This window comes from Elephas maximus, chromosome 17 (assembly GCF_024166365.1).
Source record: "Elephas maximus indicus isolate mEleMax1 chromosome 17, mEleMax1 primary haplotype, whole genome shotgun sequence".
NCBI lineage: Eukaryota > Metazoa > Chordata > Mammalia > Proboscidea > Elephantidae > Elephas > Elephas maximus.
Genome location: NC_064835.1, coordinates 75,592,482 through 75,614,679, shown reverse-complemented (window position 1 = coordinate 75,614,679; position 22,198 = coordinate 75,592,482). Strand labels below are relative to the sequence as shown.

At 41.5% G+C, this 22,198-nt stretch overlaps 1 protein-coding gene across 1 annotated transcript in view; it reads right to left on the bottom strand.

The window, feature by feature from the left end:
* CFAP97D2 (CFAP97 domain containing 2) overlaps nt 1-16,836 on the bottom strand; it is a 31,418-nt gene extending 14,582 nt beyond the window's left edge. The window contains exons 1-3 of the mRNA XM_049856371.1: nt 16,729-16,836; nt 3,400-3,480; nt 2,316-2,434 (exon numbers count right to left, since the gene is read on the bottom strand). Coding sequence (XP_049712328.1) covers nt 2,316-2,434; nt 3,400-3,480; nt 16,729-16,836 — 308 coding nt within the window. The remainder of the gene's footprint in view (nt 1-2,315; nt 2,435-3,399; nt 3,481-16,728) is intronic.
* Between the last annotated feature and the right edge of the window lie 5,362 nt (nt 16,837-22,198).

Below are 22,198 nucleotides of genomic sequence, written 5' to 3'. Positions count from 1 at the left end.
ACTTCCAACCTTTCAGTTAGCAGCTGAGTGCGTTAACCATTTGCACTATTCAGGGACTTTTGCACGGGACTAGCTGTGGGCAAAACTTCAAAGACGGGCCTTTGGCCTCCTCTCGTGTCTGTTTTCAAACTTCCTGGTGTCTGGCTCTTTCCAGCTCCCGTTATCTGATCCCGGGGCCTTCCTTTGGCCTTCCAACTGGCCACTGGCCGGCACCTCCCTAGGTCAGGCCTCTCATTCCATTCATCCAAAATGATCTGTCTGCTTCCTCTTCTCCCTCCTCCGTCATTTCCTCCGTGTGACAGAAATCGGGTGGGCTTTCCAGAGGAAAGTCCTGTGTGAATTCACATCCAGGTATGAACAGCTGTGCCTTCAGGAATTTGCATTTTCAAGGAGGAATTCCAGGCAGCAGAGGGGAGACTCTCGCCTCGTAGGAGGGCTTGTCTAGCCCCCTTCCTGGGATTGAGTTGCCTGAAATTACAGCTTTACAACAAGCAGCACTTAGGAGCAGTTTTATACTCAGGTTAAGACGCCCTTCTTTAAAGCAGAACGGGATTTCAGATTTACCGTCAATGACCCCAGGAAAATTTGAGGGTTCGACCCATAGCTTCAGGTTTTAATACAACAGGGGCTGGAGAGTGAGCGACAACAGGAAACCTGGGGCCTCATTCCAGACACCCTAGCCCCATTTTCTCCTCAAAAAATAAAAAGAAAAAACACCTCCAGAGTGAAGCCAACTGAAGCTCACAGCTAACCAAGGGTCAGATATTTTAATTTATTATAGACTCTGAAAATTTTCTGAGATTTTTGGAGATAGGTATAGGCTAAAGATATGAAAAGGATAAGCACTTCTGAAGAAAAAAACTTTATTATGATTGTCAATCGTAGTCACCATTGAAATTTGCATTTAAAGGGGAATGGACAACAATCTAACTAGTAAGCATATTCTAGTGATGGCGGGAGATAGAGAAGCGCTTTACCTTGGAGAGGAGGGGCTTTTAGGATTAATAACTGTCTCTATGAATTTAAAAGGTGATTTTAAAGACTATGAAGACCCAGCTATTCTCCCTTAACGCAGAGGCAGAAATAAATCGACTTCACTTTCTGCTGGGCATATTAGGTAGAAATATTGGGGTTATGGAAACCCTGGTGGCACAGTGGTTAAGAGCTAGTTGCTAACCAAAAAGGTCAGCAGTTCGAATCTGCCAGGCGCTCCTTGGAAACTCTATGGGGCAGCTCTACTCTGTCCTATAGGGTCGCTATGAGTTGGAATTGACTGGATGGCAATGGGTTTTTGGTTTTGAATTGGGGTTATTGAAAAAGCAACACCAGTTTATAGCTTAAGGGTGATGGAAAAATTTGGAGACAGAGAGTGGTGATGTTTGTACAACACGATAAACATAATTAATGGCATTGAATTGTACATGTAAGACATGTTGAAATGGCAAATGTTTATATATATATTTACCACAATAAAAAAAAAAAAAAAAGCAGCACTAGCATCTCAGGCTGTAGAGTGGCTGTTTCTGGACATCTGTCACTATTTCCCATATGATCTTTGGTATCTTTTTCAGACAGACATTGGGCCAAAATTGTCTGCTTGCAGAAAAACAAAAACCGTTTGCTACTTGTGGAAGTTGTGAAAACTTCGAGGGCACAGGCCCTGGAACACAGCTGCTTGGTTCAGATATGTACTCTGCCACTTCCCAGTTGTAACCTTGGCCAAGTTATGTCACCTCTCTGTGCCTCAGTTTGCCTGTCTGTAAAATGAGAACCTCAATAGCACCTACCTCAGCAGGTTATAGTGAGGATAAAATGAACTCAACGATTTTAAAGGCCTAGAATAGTGCCTGGTACACAGTAAATAAATAAAAAAAAACCCCAAACCCAGTGCCGTCGAGTCAATTCCAACTCACAGCGACCCTATAGGACAGAGTAGAACTGCTGCGTAGAGCTTCCAAGGAGCACCTGGCGAATTCGAACTGCCAACCCTTTGGTTAGCAGCCGTAGCACTTAACCACTAAGCCACCAGGGTTTCTGGTACCTGGTAAGCATGCAATAAATGTTAGCTCTTATTATGTGCCTCCCCCCCTTTTTTATTGAAGGTCTCAGGTAAAACTGCGATTCATGAACCACAGCGGAAAAGGACATTTCTCTCCCCATACAGCTCTCTTGAGAGAGGGCTGAGACGTGTTTTTCCTCAACTCTAGTTCATAGACAGCTCTTCCACTCCAGACCCTGTAACCACCTCCCTTGGGGCACAGCAGTCTGTGGGGTTCCTCTGGTTTGGGGATAATGGCGGTAGGGTTGACTCTTACCTCCTGTGCTGGTAGTCATTTCTGTTGTCAGTCAGGCCCTTGGTCCGCATGATGTAGGACATCTTCTCCAGGAGCAGGCGGTTGTCCCTGTCGATGACAGACAGCCGCTCCTCCTCCAGCTGCAGACAGACACAGAGCCTTTCAGGAGCCCCAGCCCCTTGCTGCACTGTTACTCTGCAGCATACTTAAGAAGGTCCCCCGAATCTTCCATCTTCAACGTGAGCATGCTGTGGGTTTTAACATCGTCTTGTTTAAATATTAGCGAGTGCTGCTGTAGCAGTCTTCAGAAATGACTGTGACAAATGCAGACTCAGGTTCCCTTGTCTATGAATTGGAATACATTAGGGTGAAGCCAAATTCTCCACACCGGGAGTGGAAGTAACAACGAGGATGATAAGATAACTTGTAAGACTGGGAGAGCCTTAAACACTCTGACATGTGACAGTGACGCTGAAGAGGAAATCATATCTTAAGGGAGATATTTTCTACTGCTCAGAAGAAAATATCTGAGCCCCAGGGAAAAGCGTATACAGTATGCCTCTTGCTTTAGGTTTTTAAAATGGATTAATCTGCTGATTTGCTCAAGTCTGGTGACTTTGATTTTGCTCTTTCCATTTATAATCTTATTGCTTAATAGGTGCACAAAGACCACACAGTATTTTGCTTTTGGGGGCAGTACTATCAGCATAGCCATGTGAGTCTTACTCTCATCAGACGGCCTCAACTTCAAGAAATAAACATTCTGAATTGGTTAAGAAATGGTCCAGTTTAAAGGAATGATGCTAATTACTCTATAACCGCACTGTATAAATTGCCCCCATAAACTCCTCCCCTCCTCTCTCCTCATTTTCTGCCGAGCATGACAGATGTGACATGAAGACTGGAGAAAGATTTCTGGAGCAATTACCAATCATCTCTATTCGGGACAAGATGAGGTTAATTGGGTGCCTAGATTGCATCTTGTCTTTGGAGAGTATCTTGTTTATCCCTTACTGGGCCTGGCTTTTCCATTTCCCTGGGTTTTTGAGCTGCCATGTTCTTAGTTGTCTATTACATTAGCGTAGCGATAGAACAAAAAAGTTACCTTCAGCTTCTTGAGTTTCAGATAAAGGTGGCTGAAAGTCAGTGGGGCCTGGTTGTCCACCAGGGGCTTGGCATTCTGGACCTATGGCAGAGAGCAAAACCATTTGGCCCCAGGTAGGATTTTAGCAAATAATTAAAGCAAGGTTAGAGTGTAGAGCTCCTGGGTTATTAGCACTGGGAACCTTTATAGATCACTACTGATGGCGTCAAAGACTCCAGCCCACGGCAGAAAATGATGAAAAAAGACTTGTGATTTGATTGAGAATCAGAATCTTCCCAGGAGGGAACCAGGCAGCCCTCAAAAATGAGCCTACATGTCATTTTAAAGTGGAGAATTAAGTGGGTACGGAGTGAGAATTCATTAAATACTAACTGCAAGGTGACATTTCTATTCTGCACTGTATTACCAAGAGGCCTTTTTTAGACTGAATAATGTCCCTGTCTCCGCCTCACTTTACAGGCTGAGCCCTCCAGCAATACTTTCAGGATGAGTGCCCTAAACATTGATTAACCACAAAATATTCCCTGCAGAGTAGCCTATTAGAAAACGTACAAATAAGATAAGAAATTTATATTTGCAAATGTGATAGACTAGCCACGAGGCCCATTGGTATTAATGTCAACACTGAAAAGGAGTCCTCTTGTTCCCTGAATGCTACTGGCGAAGAATGTGAAAACGGCAAAAGATCTGTTGCATGTATAAAAAAAATAGTTACCACAATTAAATGAAAGGAATCCCTTCGTATTTTTGATACATGGTCATAGATCATTAACTACTGGGATTTATTAGCTAATAATTGGAAAAGCTACAATGTTAAGAACCTCTACCAGCTGAGGAGTAAGTCTGAAGCCTGTCTAAAATTATAGTATAGGCAATACGCATTCTGGGAACTCAAAACCCATACCAGCAGTCTGGGGATGGCACAGAACAAATGTGAAGATGCAGGGGAGACAGGTATAGAGATGGCAAAAGGGGCTAGGTGGTGAAAAGTTTCACACAACATACGAAGGAGTTGGAACTTAGTCCCCGAAGTGAAGGGAAACCAGTGAAACGTAGTTGCAGAGTGCCATGATCAAATACGCTTTAAAAAAAATTTTTTTTTATTGTTTTCTGAAAAGGTCTACATAGCGGTTTAGGTTTCCCATTCAACAATCTCTATACAAGTTGTTTGGTGACATTGGCTACATTCTTCACAATGCGTGAACATTCTCACTATTTCCTTTCCCCTTGTTCCGTTTCCAGTAATCTAGTTTCCCTGCCGCCTTACATTCTCATCTTTGTCTTAAAGTAAAGGTTGCCCATTTGGTCTCATATAGGAGATTTTTTTAAAGGAGCACAGTACTTACAGGCGACACTTATCATTTTTCAAACCAATTTATTATTTAGCTACAAGGTAACCTCGGTGGTTAGTTCTGGTTCAAGGTTTGAAGAATATCTCAGGGCAATAGCTTCAGGGAGTCTTCCAGTCTCAACAGGTCCAATAGGACTGGTTTTCTGTTTGTTTTTTTTGGATTTGAGGTTCTGTTCTACATTTTTCTCCCACTCTATCAGAATCTATCTATTGTGGCTCTGATTAGAATGATCAGTCTTGGTAGCCAGGTACAATCTAGTTCTTCTGGTCTCAGGGTAGAGAAGGCCATGGTTTGAGTAGATTATTTATCCTGCTGATTAGTTTCATCTTTGAATCTTTGGTTTCCTTCTTTTTCTTTTGTTCTGGACCAGTAGAGACCAATAGTATCTTAGATGGCTGCTCGCAAGCTTTTAAGACCCTAGACACTACTCCTCAAACTAGGATGTATCAAATGCACCTTTTAGAGATCACTTCTGTCACTGTTTATGTAGAAGAAGACAAACCTGGAGGCAAGAAAACCAGTGGCAAGGCTACTGAGGTAAACCAGGGGAGGAAAGATGAGGACCTGAATTATGACCGTGGCAATTGGGGTGGTGAGCCGAGGTTATGCAAGTGATATGTAGGAGATAAAATGAAGAGAAGTCGTGGCTTACTTGAGGTGCATATCTGTTTGGGGTGAGAGTGAAAGGAGAAGGAAGGAGTGAGGAATGGCTTCTAGGAGTCCAGGTTTGATACCTGCTAACACCAAGATAGGAATAAAGATGGTGAGTAGATTTGGGGGAATGGTCAGTGAATTCTGTATTGGACATATTTAATCTGAAATAGCTAACTGGAAATACCCAGAATGTAAATTAGTTCAGGCTGGATATAAGGATTTGAGATTCATACTGTTATTAAAATATAACACTAACTTGCCTTATTGTAGAGCTTATTATCATTGACTGAGGTCTCTTGAATGCACCAACTTATTTGATGTTATTGCTTATCTATTATAAACATTAAATAATAGGAGAAAGGAGTTCTTCCTTACAGTAAAATGCCAGTCGAGAAAGGTAGCAGGAATGGCAAGACTGAAGAACCACCATTTTGCAACTATGATAGTAAAGATTAGTTTGGGCAAGAATCCTCACTGGGTGTTAAATCTTGGGGCTCAAGTCTGGTGAGGAGCAGAATAGTCTTAAAGTGTCTCCCATACACCCATTGCCATCAAGTCGATCCTGACTCATAGCGACCCTATAGGACAGAGTAGAACTAGCCCATATAGTTTCCAAGGAGCACCTGGTGGATTTGAACTGCCGACCTTTTGGTTAGCAGCCATAACACTTACCCACTACGCCACCAGGATTTCCAAAGTGTCTCCCAATAGAGTGCTAATTAGTAAAAAAAAAAAAAATTAGTTACAAGGAGAAAATTATCAACAGTAGAGAAACTGGACAAACCCTTGATTGGATGATTAAAATTAAGATGATTAATGACAGGCAGGTATATACGATGTACTTATGGATTTGATACCTTGAGAAGGATGTGACGTCGCTTTTGTTGCATTTCAGTCAGGGATGCAAAATCTGCACTTAATTATGAGAAAACATCAGATAAACCCAAACTGAGGAGCATTCTATAACATAACCGGCCCATATTCTTTAAAAATGTCAACGTCATGAAAGACCAGAAAAAAGTTTAAGGAACTGTTCTGGGTTAACGTAGAATAAAGAGACATGACAACTAAACGCAATATGTGGTACTGGACTAGGTTCTCCACTGGGAGAAGGATGCTATAAAAGACATTATTGGGACAAGCAACAAAATTAGAACACAGGCTGTAGGCTAAAGTGTTGTATCAAATTTGAACATCTAGAATTTGAAAACTTACTGTGGTTATGTAAGAGAATGATTTTGTTCGTAGAAAATATATACTGAGGTATTTAAGGAGTAAGGGAATATACATATGACATACTTTTAAATGTTTCAGAAAAAATAAGTAATTCTCTTCTCCTGTGCATGTGTGTGTGTGTGTGTATGTGTGTGTGTGTGTGTGTGAATGAGAGAGAGAGTGGGACCTAAATAAAGGTACAAAGGGATTGGAATTCTCTGTACTATTCATATTTCACTAAGCTTGAAATTATTTCAAAATAAAAAGTTAAGAAAAGAAATGGGCCTAAAATATGACCAGAGAGATATGGGGAAATGGGGTAGAACACAAAGAAGTTAACGTTTATTCATCACCTACAAATTGCCTGAGCTTCACAAACATAACCTCAGTTTCTCCCTATAAAACCTCTGAGAGCCAGGTATTATGATATCCACTTCATCGAGAAGGAGTAAGAGATTCTGGGTGTTTAGGTAACTTGCTGAGATTACAAGCCAGACATGCCTGGCTTATCCCGACTTTATCCCTAAGCTCCATTAAAAATATTGTAAAATAATAATAATTAATGACAGTATTAATCTGCTAGGTCAAAAAGAATGGGAGATGAGGCCAGAGAGAGTGAGAGAATATAATGAAGTTTTGGAGAGTAGGTAGAGGAGGAGTAACTGATGTAGGAATTAGAGATTGCTGCAAAGGCAGAGGCCAATCGGAAGTGGTTGATTTCATCCCAAAGAACCCCTGAGGTGTTCAGTGCCAAGAGATACCAAGAGCCACAGAGTACAGTGGGGGGAGGCCAAGAGCTTGGGGCTTTGTTGAATCTCTACAAAGAGCTGTGGGATGTGCAGTTGCCTACCATGTCCCAGAAGCCAGGTGACTAATCCTCTCCCCTCAGAAGATATCAGAAGTTTCTTCTTTGGCTGGAACTTGAGAGGCTCTGGACAAGACACAGCTGAGCACAGCTGAGCACTGGGGTGAGGTTCGGAGCCTTCCTTCTTGGCTCTGTTCCTGGAAAGTCATATACATTCCAAGCAAGAAATTTCCACAGATGCTGAATTGCCCTGGAGAAAAGACCAACACATCCTGATACCTGGGAGTTCCCACAACAAAAATGCCAGCTCACTGCTGGATTAACCTAGGACCCAGAGCTCCCAGTCACTTTTTTTAGTGCCTCACACATGAGGTGTTTGAGGAAAGTTTCCAATGTGAAAGAGCAAAATAAAGAACCAGAAAGGACCAGAGAGGATGAAGGGAACAAAAGAAAACATCAAATAAAATATAAACAGCAACTTCTCTGGCCCTTGGCCCCTTGGCCCAGCCTCTTCCCTGCTTGGGCAAGTGTTTTAGATGGCCCTGCGTACTGGGTGAGCTCTACCAATAAGTGCCTGGAGGCACTACATACCACCAGGAAGCCTTGGCCTGAAGGTGCTCAGCTTTCTCGTTCTGTGGGAGCCTATCTCTGCTGACAAGTGCCCAGGGGAACCAACTCTGCCAGGAGGCCTCCTGCCTAAAGGTGCTCAGCTCTCTTGCTCTGTGGATCAGCACACCAACTGCAACCACCTTGCTCTGTGGGCTGGGAAGCCCACTGCACCATCTGGTACCAGTCTTCTGGTTCTGATGCTGCCGTTTCTCTGCTGCTGCTTCTAGCTGTCTTGTGCTGCCTCTGGTGTTACAGTCTTCTCTCTCTGTCTCCTAGGTCTAGGAGATTCTCAGTGCAGGGACCCCAGGTCCAAAGGATGTGCTCTGCTCCCATCTTTTCTTCTCGGTGGTAGTCAGGTCCCCCCTTCTTGCCTCTGGGATGGTTCATTTTATGCCTAACAGGATGGCAAAACTGAAAAATCCCCTCATTAGAGTTCCATACACCTTATTTGCATGGCTCCACCCCCACAAGGGTGCCATGCACCTTATTTGCATGATTAGCAAGCTATCCAATTCCCTTGGTGGACCACAAGCACCTCATTTGCATAGCTCCACCAGTGATTTGGTTATTTGGTGGAAGCTACACAACCATGGCTAGAAAGGCCATATAAAAGTTTATCACACTGCAGGGGAAATGGATGAACCAGCAAGCTGTAAACAGGGAAGGACTGTGACAGCCTGGAAGGTTGATGATTTTGGAGACAAGGCAACTACAGGTTATTACAAAGTGTGAAAGTGGCAGCTGATGTAGAATAGAGGAGAAGGTCACTGAAGATAAAGAGGTCAGGGGACTGAGAGACCAAAGGTATGGGTGGGTTTTACAATCCTTCCAACCCTCCACCTCCACCCCCTGGCAACTCCTGCTCATCCTTCGAGTCTCAGCTTGAAAGTTACCTCCTTCCCTGACTCCTCAAGTCTGTTAGAACCTCCTGTGGGTTCCCATGTTGTTGGTATTGTTAGCCGTCATCAGATCAGTTCCAATTCACGGCAAATCCATGCACAATGGAACGAAATGCTGCCTGGTCCTGTTCCATCTCCATGATCAGCTGAGGATCAGACGATTGTGATCCATAGGGTTTTCACTGGCAAATTTTCAGAAGTAGATCACCAGGCCCTTTTTCCTAGTCCACCTTAGTCTGGAAGCTCTGCTAAAACCTGTTCGGCATCATAGCATCACACAAGCCTCCACTGACAAATGGGTGATGGCTGCATATAAGGTGATTTGGCCAGGAATTGAACCCAGCTCTCCTACATAGAAGGCAAGAATTCTACCACTGAACCATCAATGCTCCATGTGGGCCCCCGACAGACCTCATTTTCCTCCTACAACAACACTAATCACCCTACTTTAGAGTTGCCTGTTTACTGGTCTCTACCACCCCCTAGAGTGCAAGCTCCCTGAGGGCAGGGATTATATCCACCTTGCTCTGGTTGTAGTCATAAGCTAACCAAGCTCTTGGCATATAAACCCATAGTAGATGCTTAATATCTACGTGCTGACAAAATGATTGAATGCAGTAGGAAGTACAAGGCATGAACACTGAGCTGAAGTACAGAAATAAGCAGTGGTATGAGCTGGCAAGGGTAAATATGGTATCTCTGTCTCTGATGATATCTTGTCAGATAAGATAAACAACAACATGTCCTGGATGACTTAGGCATCATTTCTCCTGTTGAACAAGAAAATGACTTCTTAAGTGCCCTTCCAGCTCTATAATTTGATGATCCCAAAGCTTGATGGTGACTCATACTTCAATATACTGGGAGACAGTCTGGTGCGTAGCTGCAGGGTTTAAATTGGATATCATCTTTTTTTTTTGGAGGGCTTAGGGAAGAATGGCTGAGAATTATAGCACTGGGCGAAATACAGGAAGGGAATTAGTCTTTAAATAACAAATCCAAACCAAAATTTTCCGATCCATCAAGGTTCTGCATGGCAGTTGCATCCTAACGCGTCTTCCAAAGAACTCCAGAAGAAATCACAAACCCGTTGCAAACAGGCAGTGAATGGGCTTTTCTGAACCAACATGAAGCTTGAGGCAGTGCCAGTGGGCACATGAGCTAAATGCCAGCAGCCATCAAACTGTGTCTCAAGTCTTAGAGAGGCGCCCTGTGCTCGCTCAAATGGTGGTGGCATTTATTTGGCTCTTCTGGTGACTCACAGATGGGTGGAGGGGCGAGAGGGCTGTCGCTGTTTTACTTTAGAAACCTGCTTTGAATTTCTGTTATGACACTGATTAATGAAAAGCAATCAGCAAGATAGCTGCGTCCTGTGACTTTACTGATTTCCCTCCCCTCTGAATTCCATTAGTTTCTTCACCACGTAATTTCTGTAAGACATTTCAAATGCACGGAGGAGTACTGAGATGGGCATCGCAAACAGTGACGTGCCTACCACCAAGAAGTAACAAATCCTAACATTCTGTCATATTTATCTTAGATTTTTAAAAATAAAAGGGTCATAGTTGCACTTTTTATCTCTGCTGAGATCCATTCCCCTCCTCCCGCCCCGGAAACAACCCCCACCCTGAAGTCCGTGTGTATCCGGCCCATCCCCATTTCTATATTCTTACCACTCTGAGTGCACCTGTACTCAATATGTTGTATTATGTTGTGTGTTTTTAGTTTTATGTAAATTGTATCTTATTGTAATTACCAGTCTTTTTTCACTGGAAATTATGTATTTTAAACTTTTTGCAATAGAAAATTTCAAAGATACTTAAAAATAGAATAAAGACTATAGTGAACTCTCATATAACCCTTACCTAGCTTCAGCAAAACCAACTCACGGTCAGTATGGCTTCTTCTCTACCCCACGCTCAGCTCCCTCGTCTAAGATTGTAGTAAAGCAAATCCATATCTTTTTCATCTTAAAGTATTTTAGTATATGTCTCTGAAAGATATAAAGCTGATGCCGACCCAGAGCAACCCTATAGGACAGAGTAGAACTGCCCCATAGGGTTGGCAAGGCTGAAATTCTTACAGAATCAGACTGCCACATCTGTCTCATCAGAGCGGCTGACAGGTTTGAACCGCCGACCTCTTGGTTAGCAGCCACGTGCTTAGTTGCAATACCATTATCACATCAAAAACAGTACAATAGCTCTTTAATATCAATAAATGTTCAGACATTGATCACATTTGTCCTATTACCTTTTTTGTTGTTTTATTTTACAGTTTGCTGGTTTGAATTGAGATCCAAGTAAAAAGATCCGTAGATTACAACTGGTTGATACAGCTCTGAAGCCTGATCTACAGTTTCATCTATAGTTTCTCCCTCCATTTTTCCCTCTTCCAATCTTTTCTTTTGAGGAAACCAGAGAATCTGTCCTGTACAGTTTCTTACAGTTGGGATTTTGCTGATTACATGTCTGATATTTCCTAAAAACTGGCAATTAAAGATGAAGGATTAATCAGGTTCAGGTTTAATTTTTTTTTTTTCTTGTCAAAACTACACCGTAAGTGGTGCTGTGACGTTTTATTAGGTGGTGCAAATTTCTAGTTCTTAGCAGCAGTGAATAATCGTAGATCTATTACTTGACTAGGGGTTTAAAAAATGGAGATACTGCAGCAGTTAAGACTTACAGCTGCTAACCAAAAAGTTGGCAGTTCGAATCCACCAGCTGCTCCTTGGAAACCCCGTGGGGCACTTCTACTCTGTCCTATAGGGTTGCTATGAGTCGGAATCTGCTCGACGGCAGTGGGTTTAATTCTATCATACCCTCTGCATCTATTAACTGGAATAATTCTACAGGACTTATCCTTGGTAGAATAGGTGCTTGATTCCCTTTATTTACCAAGTACAATGTAACAGCATCTTCCAAAGGTGACCAATGAAGCACTTTTGTTTAATATCATTAGGAAGTCAAAGATTCAAACATATTTGAAGTGTTTGAATTCATTGCCATTAACTTCCTTACTGATGTTTAGCTTGTCTCAGCTTTGGCCAGTGGGAACATTTTTCAGTTGATTCCTGAGTACTTTTTACACAATTCTAGTCACCTTGATAGCTTTCTTGCCTTCTGGTATGACGAGATGATCCAGGGTTATCTTGTACATTTCCAGTGCCAACTTGGGATCAACTGAACCCTGGTTCCTTTTAGTGGAAAATGGCATTTAGAGACCACAATCCTAGTGCTAGGAGTGTTGATTACTGCTGAGTTTGTCGTTGTTTCTTTTGCAGGCCTTTTCAGTGGACAGAGCTCATACTGGTTCCAATTCCAATTCAGGACTACTTGCCCTTTTAGTTGGAGCCCTGATGGCGCAGTGGTTGAGAGCTTGGCTGCTAACCAAAAGGCCGGCAGTTTGAATCCACCAGCTGTTCCTTGGAAACCCTGTGGTGCAGTTCTCCTCTGTCCTGCAAGGTCGCTATCAGTTGGAATCGACTTGACTGCAACCGATTTTGGTTGGTTTTTTCCTTTTAGTTAGCCTCATTGATCTTACATCTGCACTGCCTTTCTATCGAGTTGAAATTCCCAGTTCTCAATGACACCAAATAAATTATCCCACCCTAAAAATCAAACCTGAATCTGATTAATCCTTCACCTGTAACTGCCAATTTACAGGAAACACAAGGCATACAATCAACAGTCTCATACTATCCACACTACCACCACTAATGTGATACTGAAAATAGCTTAATTTTTTTTTTTTTTTTGCTATTGTTTTGTCATTAGAGTGTCTCACTACAAATGTACAAAATACTGAGTTTTAAAGACAGGGAAATAGTCCCACTTAGTTTGGTTGTGACATCAAACAACTGCACTTAGGTTCCTTTTATTTTCAATATTTAGGAATTGCTTTTTAAATTTAATTTTGTTTTATAAGCCGTCAAATATTTTTATGACTTCAAAGTCAAATCTGCAAAGCAACTTCTTTTTCTAAGAGGTTTAGCTTCTATCTCCATCCCCCTCAGCCTATTCCCTATTTACAATTCTAATTTTACAACTATCCTTTCATTTCTAAAAATATAAGCATATATATATGTGTGTGTGTGTGTGTATATATGTATACATTTTCATCTCTACTTTTTAAGATATATATATATACATATGGGATATTTTACATACTTTTCTCTACCTTGCTTTTTTTCATTTCACAATATTTATAATAGGTTCTGGAGATTACTTTATAGAAGTATGTAGAACTATTTCTCATTCCTTTTTTACAGATGTATTCTACTCCATTGTATGAAAAACCCTAATTTATTCACCCAGTCCCCTATTGATGGATACTTGGGTTATTTCCAGTTTGCAACTAATATCTTATGCAATTTCTTTTCATATCTTTGCCAATGAAGCTTTGGAATGGATTCCTAGAAATGGAATTGCTGGGTTAAAGGATAAATGCATATGTAATTTTATGAGATATTGCTACATTCCCTTGCAGGGCTGTGTCTTGCATGCTACCAGCATTGTATGACAGTGCCTCTTTCCCCAGAGCACTACCAGCAATTCTGGCTACTTGATAGTTGAGAAATGGTATGAAAGTGTACCTTTAATTTTCATTTCTCAATTATAAGTGAAGGTCATCTTGTCAAGGGCTGTTCACAATTTTTTCTCTGTGAACTTTTGTTCGTATCACGAGTCCATTTTTATATGGGGTTGTTTGAGTTTTTCTTCTTATTTTTAGAAGTTCTTTATATAGCAAGGATATTAACCCTTTGTCTCTGATATGTATCAATATATTCCCAATTTATATTTACTTTTATACTTTGCTTATTTTTCTTTGCCATGCTATACAATTTTAAAATTTAGCTAAACTTGTCAACTTTTCCCATTGTTGCTTCTGGATTTTGAGTTATGGTTAGTAAATTCCCCCACTCCCAAGTTATATAATTCACCCATGTCTTCTTTGAGTACTTGTACAGTTTTCAATCTCTGATTCATTTGGAATTTATCTTTGTATAGTGTATGCGGAATAGATCCAGTTTCATGTTTTGTAAAATGCTGTCTTAGGCTGGGTTCTCTAGAGAAGAAAACCTGTGAAGCATATATATATATATATATATATACATACACACATACACACACATATATATATATATATATATGTGTAGAGAGAGAGATTTATCTCAAGGAAATGGCTCATATGGTCGTTGAGGCTGGCAAGTCCCAAGTCCCTGGGTTAGGCATCAGGCTGGAGGCTTCTCCTGACTCTTGTAGCTGCAGGGGCTCATGAACCCAAGATTGGCAGGTCAGACGCCAGGCTCCTGGCTCACAGGCTGCAGAAGATGACGAATCCTAAGACTCGCAGGCAATATGGCAGACCACTGGCTCAAGTCCCAAGAACTGGCGGTCAGAGGATGATGAGCCAGATACAGGATCCCGAGCTAGCAGAGCCAGCGAGCTTTGCCAGAAAGTCCATAACATATTGGATGCAGGCCACACCACCGAGGAAACTCCGCTTACAACTAATTGGCTGGTCACACCATGGAAGTGGTTACATTATATCACAAATAGAGGATAATTACATCATTACATAACTGCCAGACTACATCATTACATAACTTCCAAACCACTGAGAGTCATGGCCAGCCAAGCTGACACACAACCAGATGCCAGGCTGAGGACAAAGTACTTAATTCTACAGATGGTGCTGAGGGAGCCATCAGAGGCTTTGGAGCACAGTGTTCTACTACAACTTTTTTGTTTCTCCTCCCCATTATATCAAAATCCTTATATTTCCAGGGCTTCTCAGACAAGCAATAATAAACTAAGTTACTCCAAAAAGCTGATTCCCCCCCCCTTTTTTTTTCTTAACATGGGAAAAGAATTTGTTTATTAATCCAAATTTTATTTGCCATTTGGTGAAATTTGGGGTGGTTTAGGAGTCCTGCTTGTTCCTCAGGGTTGCTTCCAGATCATTGCTTCTCTACCCTGGTGTATTGATCCTTCCTCTCTCAGGCCAGACAGAGTAACCCTATCACCCCCTAGTCTTCCTCACCCCTTCCTTCTCCTGGCCAGTCCATAATTCTCCCTCATTCAATGGGGCCATGGGCATCTGGATCACAATCTTGCTCCTCACCCCATGCCTTTGTCCTGAATGACTTCTACACCCTTGCGGACACCCCTCCCAGTTCCCTGCATGCTCGGTTCCCTGACCTCCTCATGCCCAGTGACCTTCTCCTCTCTCCTTCAACAACCCCATGCCCAAGGCATGATCGTCATCTGGAAGTCTTTCATCTCGGAAGCTGGGAATGTCGTTGTCCCATTCTTCACCCACAGTCTGCTATCTTTTTAGCCTCCTTAGTCCACTATACCCATGATTCCTTGATTCACGATACCAGGATTCCTTGACCTTATTTTAACGTTCAGTCCATAAAATCCTCTTCCCTATCCTTCCTGATTAGCTCACCTTGTCTTCACTTCATTCTTTCCTGCTTAAGATGCCATGGTCGCTCACTTTAACCATGACGGTATTATCAATTCCCTAACCTCATTGGACACCATAAGCCCATGTGGGGTTGTTTCAGCAACTCCTTTCAGCAACTGAGCATTGGTGGGGAAAATTGTAGAACTGCATACATTAATGCTACTTTGAATTTATGCTTACCAACCACACCTGCAGCCTCATGCCTATTGTCAATCCCACTAAATTTCTCTATTCAATCAGTTCTTCCTTTCCTGCCATGACTATTTCAAATCTTCTTTATCTTACAATTTCTTATACGTGTAGCCTGGTTATTTTCTTAAACTGAGGGTATTTATTAACCACCTATCTCATGCTAGGGACTATTCTAGCCCCTAAGACACTAAAATGAGCAAAAAAAAAAAAAAAAAAAAAACACCTATGGAGTTTACATCTCCAAAAATAAAATTACATTTTGGTTTCCAAGGAAAGCTCTGGCATTTCAAGGGTATTGCTCTGCCAGCTATGGTCTATCTGCAGCAGAGAAGGAAACTATACATAATTTAAAAGGCTTGACTCAGCTCTCAATACATCGGCTCCCCGTGTCATAACTATAAAGGGTTAGAACACAATGGAAAGCTTGGGGATGAACACAGAGTGGCCATTTTTCAAAGAGGCCAGTGTGTGACCTCGATGTGTATCAACAATAGGCCTGTTCCGCTGGCAGAAAGAATGGACATTCACCTTATTTAGATAGCAGTGCACATAAGAGGCTGAATGGCACATCTGTTTATTTAGCTCAGCTTGGTTTCTCTCCCTCTTGCTGCCAAGGTGCTGGGCCCAGAACCCCCTATCAGATCTGACTGGTTCTCTGGACTGAGGAGTCCAAGCCACTCACCAGGGCCCAGTGGGAGTCCCAGTGGCTGAGACTAATGACCAACTCTGCAAGAATGTATAAACATTAGAGCAACGGTTCAGACCATGGAGCCCAATTACATGCCTGGGGCATCCCCTGAGTCAGGGATATGCTGGAAATCTCTAACTTGGCAGCTGTACCTTCCAAAGAGCTACAGCAGGAATGAACAGAAGGAAGGATAGACAGGGGTGGGGGACAGAGGGATGGACATCAGAGGCCCTCAGTGGTCTGGCCTCAGAGTCCCTCAGTGGTCTGGTCTCAGAGCCACGATGATGAGATGGCAGACTGAGGTAACTGTGACTGTTGTCAGGATGGACATGCTTATTAACCTTCCTCTTTTCAATTCTCATACGTGAAATGTGACTGAGAGCTCTGCCTTCACGAGCTTGTGCGCTGAAATCACGAGTACTGGTGCAGGGTCTTTCCTACCTTTTTCCTGTGGTCCTGATAGTCTTGCTCCCATTTGTGCCGCAGGTACTTACTGCCGCAGGGAAACGTCAGTTGGGAGACTCGCTGCATCTCAAACGATGTAACCATCCCCACTCCCTTCAAAGCCCTGGAGACGGCTGTGTTTGCAGCAGATCACATGGCGGTTGTCATGGCATCCAAGCTACAGAGGAAAAGAAAGCGAGCAAGAGAATAGCCTATGGTGGCTTTTCAAACAATAAGTGGAAGAATAGCAAAGAATTGAATATTCTTCCGTTCCAGTGGGTATTTTCTCAAGAGATCTTGAAGGGCTTAGTAATGCCATTTTGATGACCGGCCCTCACACCCCTTCCCAGTTACCCAGGAAGAAATACTCAGGAATACAGGAGGTTAAAGAATTTCTTGTCCAGCTAACTTTTTCTCCTTCTCTTCCTTTATTCTGTCCTTCTCTTTCCCTCTGTCTTTTCTTTCTTTTTTCTCTCTCCTTTTTCATGTTCTCCCTTCTTCCCTTCTTTCCCACCTCATTCTCTCTATTTCTTTCCCTGCCATTCTTTATGCCTTCCTTATCCCCTTTGTTTTCTACTTCGAATAATTTATAATAACTTGGGCCACTCCAAAATATTTTTATTTGAAGCTTAGGTGGCAGATCTTCATGAAAGATGTTTTCTAATCGACTTGAGGATTAGTTATAGAGAATTGTAGCCATTTTAAGCCGTTTCTCTCTCCTTTGCTTTCATCTGGTTGGGATAAGTTTTTCCTGAGAAAATGAAGTGAAAGGTTTGCTGGAATATTTGTTGAGTCCTTTTATTTTTGTCGAAACCATATGCATAATTTTGGAGACGACGTGATTGAACGAGCTGGTTAATGACAAAATAGCAATATTATTTTCATTTCAGAATTCTAGTCTTATGTTACAGCATTCATCATAGAGAACTTTGTAGTGCAGAATTAGTAAATGGGGATTCATCGTTAACCACGAATAAACGAAGAATTGCCAGGCGGTACTTCATGAGGAATCATGTTCTGCATGTTAGCAAGGCTCAGTGGCTGTTTTCTGGAAGAGATTTAGCAGAGCTTAAATTGAATCAGACTTGGGAACAATAAGATGTGAATGCATATACGGTAGGATATAAATGTAGGAATTACCCCCTAAAAAAACACAGCCAGCACCTTGAGATAGAAGCCTATAAGCTTTATATGTCATATTCAGAGGATTCTGTTAAAATAGTTTCCTTTACCCTACGATTGTCATTGGTTTAAAATAGAGAAAGCCCAATACTCAGTAGATGCTCAATAAATATCTGCTACATATGATCATGAAATAATGGCATTGATCTTATTGAATGATTCCCCAGCTGGGATTCTGGGAATTTTTTTCAGACTGTAGGTCTGGTTCTGTATCACGGTTTTGGTCTTTTCCATTTCTTGAAGCCTGTCTCTATGCTCTACATGCTGAGAAATTTCTGACAATAATGTTTAGTGTTGCTGCCAATCAACTGAGAGGATGGAAGGTTTTGTTCTGTAGAGTTTGGTCATACTTATGTAGTTAATAGGAGCCCTGGTGGCACAGTGGCTAAGAGTTACGGCTGCTAATCAAAGGTCAGCGGTTCAAATCTACCAGTTGCTCCTTAAAAACCCTACAGGGCAGTTCTGTTCTGCCCTATAGGATCATTATGAGTTGGAATTGACTCAGTGGCAATGAGTCTGATTTGGGTTTTTTTATGTAGATAAAGCATGGATTTAGGGCAAATAGAAACTGGAAAAAAATTAATGATGTTTAAAGAATTTTTGAAAATAATGTGGAATGTTTATTGATTTTAAGGTCCTGTTATTGATGCGGAAACCCTGATGGCATAGTGGTAAGAGCTAGGGCTGCTAACCAAAAGGTCAGCAGTTTAAATCCACCAGGCACTCCTTGGAAACCCTATGGGACAGTTCTACTCTGTCCTATAGTGTCGCTATGAGTCGGAATCAACTCGACAGCAATGGGTTTGGTTTTTTGGGGGATATTACTGATGCACACAGTCAGATAAAATGGGCCCAAATAACAGGTCTCAGCAGTTTATCTATGACTTATCTATATTTACCTTTAACTGATTAACCAACCGTTTGCTATTTGATTTGACTTGATGATAAGACCCTGTGGAAGAGGATCTAGAGAAATTAGACATACTTCTAACGAACCACAAAAAATCACCACCAGTTTGGGTTTTGTCATACCCACCAAGTCTCAAACTAACTTCTGGTCCTTAGTTAGCATGGTCTTAACAAGATCAGATCTTTCTATGACCAGAAAAGACAGTTAACCTGGAGCTCCTTGGACTCTATCCTGAGGAAATAATCTGAAAACACTGACCAGGATTTTTATACATCAAAGAATTATTCATAAAAAGAAAAAATTAGAAATTATGCAGGGAAACAGATAGGTAAACAATTTACGGAAATGGTGTGGAAAATTATGTAGTCTTTCCATTAAACATAATATTTTGAAAGGTTATTAATGCGAAAATATTTGTGATAAAATATTAACTGAAAAGAGCAAGACATACACCGATTTAACCAGTTTAAACTGGTCTCAAATAAGTTTAAAAATGTGTAGGAAAACCTGGATGGAAGTGCAATGATGGCAACTGCTTCTGTGTGGTCAGTGTAGAAAGCCATTGAGAGAAGGGTGGAAGTAAGGGCCTGACAGTGTGGATGGGACTCCTGGGTGGCCTCACCAGGTCTCCGTTCTGATCTTCTTGGGAGGCCCAGGGACATGTTCCTGTCAGAGCCCAGGAAGGTTAAGCCCTGAGAAACAGACCACACCCAGGAGGCTGAGACAGCCCCTAGATTCCTGATTTATTAATTTGCAATTTTGTCTCTCAGGAGGACGTGAGATATTAGGTCTGTGTGACCACACCATGAAGTCTGGGTAGTCCCGCTCCACCAGAAGCTAAAGTATGAGAAGGCTGTTGGTGACCCTGAGGTCAGAGCTGAGGGCAGCTGGAAGGACTGAGTGCTGAGTAACTTTAGTGTAGCCGTATAATTCTCCTTTTCAGGTTCTTGGAACACCTCACAGACAAGAGATGATTATGGACGACTTCCATTTTCTTCATGTTTGTCAATTTTGAAGCCAAACAGAAACAATCTCCTCCCTTCCCCCTATATAGATGATATTTTTTAAAAGCCAGTGCAAATGAAGTTCTCATTTATGGGACTGTTAATAAATTATCACATTAAAGAAGAATTGCTTTCCTCTTTCTTGAAGTTGTGAAATTCAGTTTTAATCTATTTAATTCGGAAGCAACAATTGCTATGAGTTTGTCTCATAAAATAAGGGAGATAAAATTCAAATGAAGAAAATTTCCTTAAAAATCCTAACTGGGATGAATTATTGTACCTTATATTTTTTAAATTTTTATAATTATTTTTCTTTAAAGTAATATTTAGATACATAAGAGTTGTAGCAGGTTTTGTTGCTACCAACTTTACAAACTTGTTTTGTGAGTTTGGAAGGCTGTGTGAGCTGGAAGCTAGTGCTTTCCCTGATCCACTCATCAGGGCTGTATGTCCTCCCTGACACTCCCAAGGATACCCTGTAAGGCCACCTTATAGCACTTACCACACCCAGCTATAATTACTTGTGAATTTGTCTGTTCTCCCTTCTAGATATCAACTCCATGGAGGCCAGAAATGTGCCTGTAGTCTCAGTAGGTATTTTTTAGATTAATAAAATATGGTTAATATTAATTAATCTCAATAATTTTTTAGATTAATAAAATATGGCAGTTCTACTCTATCCTATAGGGTCACTATGAGTTGGAATTGACTCAATGGCAAAGGGTTTGATTTTTGGTTTTTTACACTTATATGTTTTAAGAAACAAAAGACAACATTGAAAATCTGCAGGGCACAGGAAACCATAAAAAAATTTCAAGTACAGAAGGAGCATTTATAAGATTTGTAAAATTTGCCCATATGCTGGGCTATAAAAAAGTCTAAACAAATTTCAAAGGATTGAATCTCTGTCCACAGTGGAATTGAACTAAGAAAGAATAGCAAAAAGATAAGTAGGAAATCCTTATGTTCTGAGATTAAGCAATGCAATTCTAACATCCCAAACAAGACAAGAATGTCGCTGTAGCCTTCAGCTACTCAAGAGATGTTTTTAGGATTAATTAGATGTACACCCACTCCTCACTTATCGACATGGGTAAGTGCCAAAGACCAGGTTGTTATGAGAAAATTGGCATTATGTGAAAATGGAGGATGACCACATCAGATCACAAAATGGAGGATGATCCCATCATTACATAACTGCCAAAGTACATCATTACATAACTGCCAAACACATAACCTTAACCATTGCAGCCAGCAGTACTCTTGCCCCGTACCTCGGCATTTGTTTACTGCCAGACATGTGTCATTAATTTGCAAAAGAGATGGATTGTGGATTTTTTTACTATTGTTGTAAATGCAAAATATTGGATAACAAGATAGTCAGTGAGTGAGGAGCAGATGTGTTTGTTAGGTCCACCACTGGCCTGTCAGTTCTGTGGTGGCTTGTATGTTATGATGCTGGAAACTATGCTGCTGGTATTTCAAACGCTGCATGCATGGTGGACAGGTTTCAGTGGACCTTCCAGAATAAGACTGAGTGGGAAGAAAGGCGTGGTGACCTACTTCCAAAAATCAGCCAATGAAAACCCTATGGATCACAACAGAATATTGTCCAATATAGTGCTGGAAGATGAGTCTTCTAGACTGGAAGTCACTCAAAATACACAGTGGCCACAACGGTGGACTTGAGCATACCATCTATCACAAAGATGGTGTAAAAGGACTGGGCAATGTTTCATTTTGTTGTACATGGGGTCCTCATGAGCAGGAGCCATTCAACAAAAACTAACAACATTTATTAGGTGTTTTGAATACAATGAATTCTACTTATCAATAATTAGTAGGACTGGTTAATTATAGCCTAATGCTATGTCGTTTGTTGTTAGATGCTGTTGAATCAATTTTCAATGCATAGCAGCCCCATGTGATAGAATAGAAGTGTCCCATATGGTTTTCTAGGCTGTAATCTGGTGATGCAGTGGTTGAGTACTCCTCTGCTAACCAAAAGTTTCACAGTTCAAACCCACCAGCTGCCCTGTGGAAGAAAGATGTGGCAGTCTGCTTCCGTAAAGATATACAGCCTTGTAAACCCTATGGGGCAGTTCTACTCTGTTCTATAGGGTTGCTATGAGTTGGACTCAACTTGATGGCAACAGTTTTCGTTTCTTTGGTTTTAATCTTTATGGGAGCAGAGTGCCACATCTTTTTCCCAAGGTGCGGGCTGAGCTCTTAACCACTGTGCCACCAGGGCTCCTTTATTTATGCAGTACTTCTCATGAGTGTTAGTCCTGAAAAGGTTCACTTAGATTCATTAAGGGGGATGGTTCGTACGCTGGGAATATTCTTAAGGAATTACTCTAAAAGCTATACA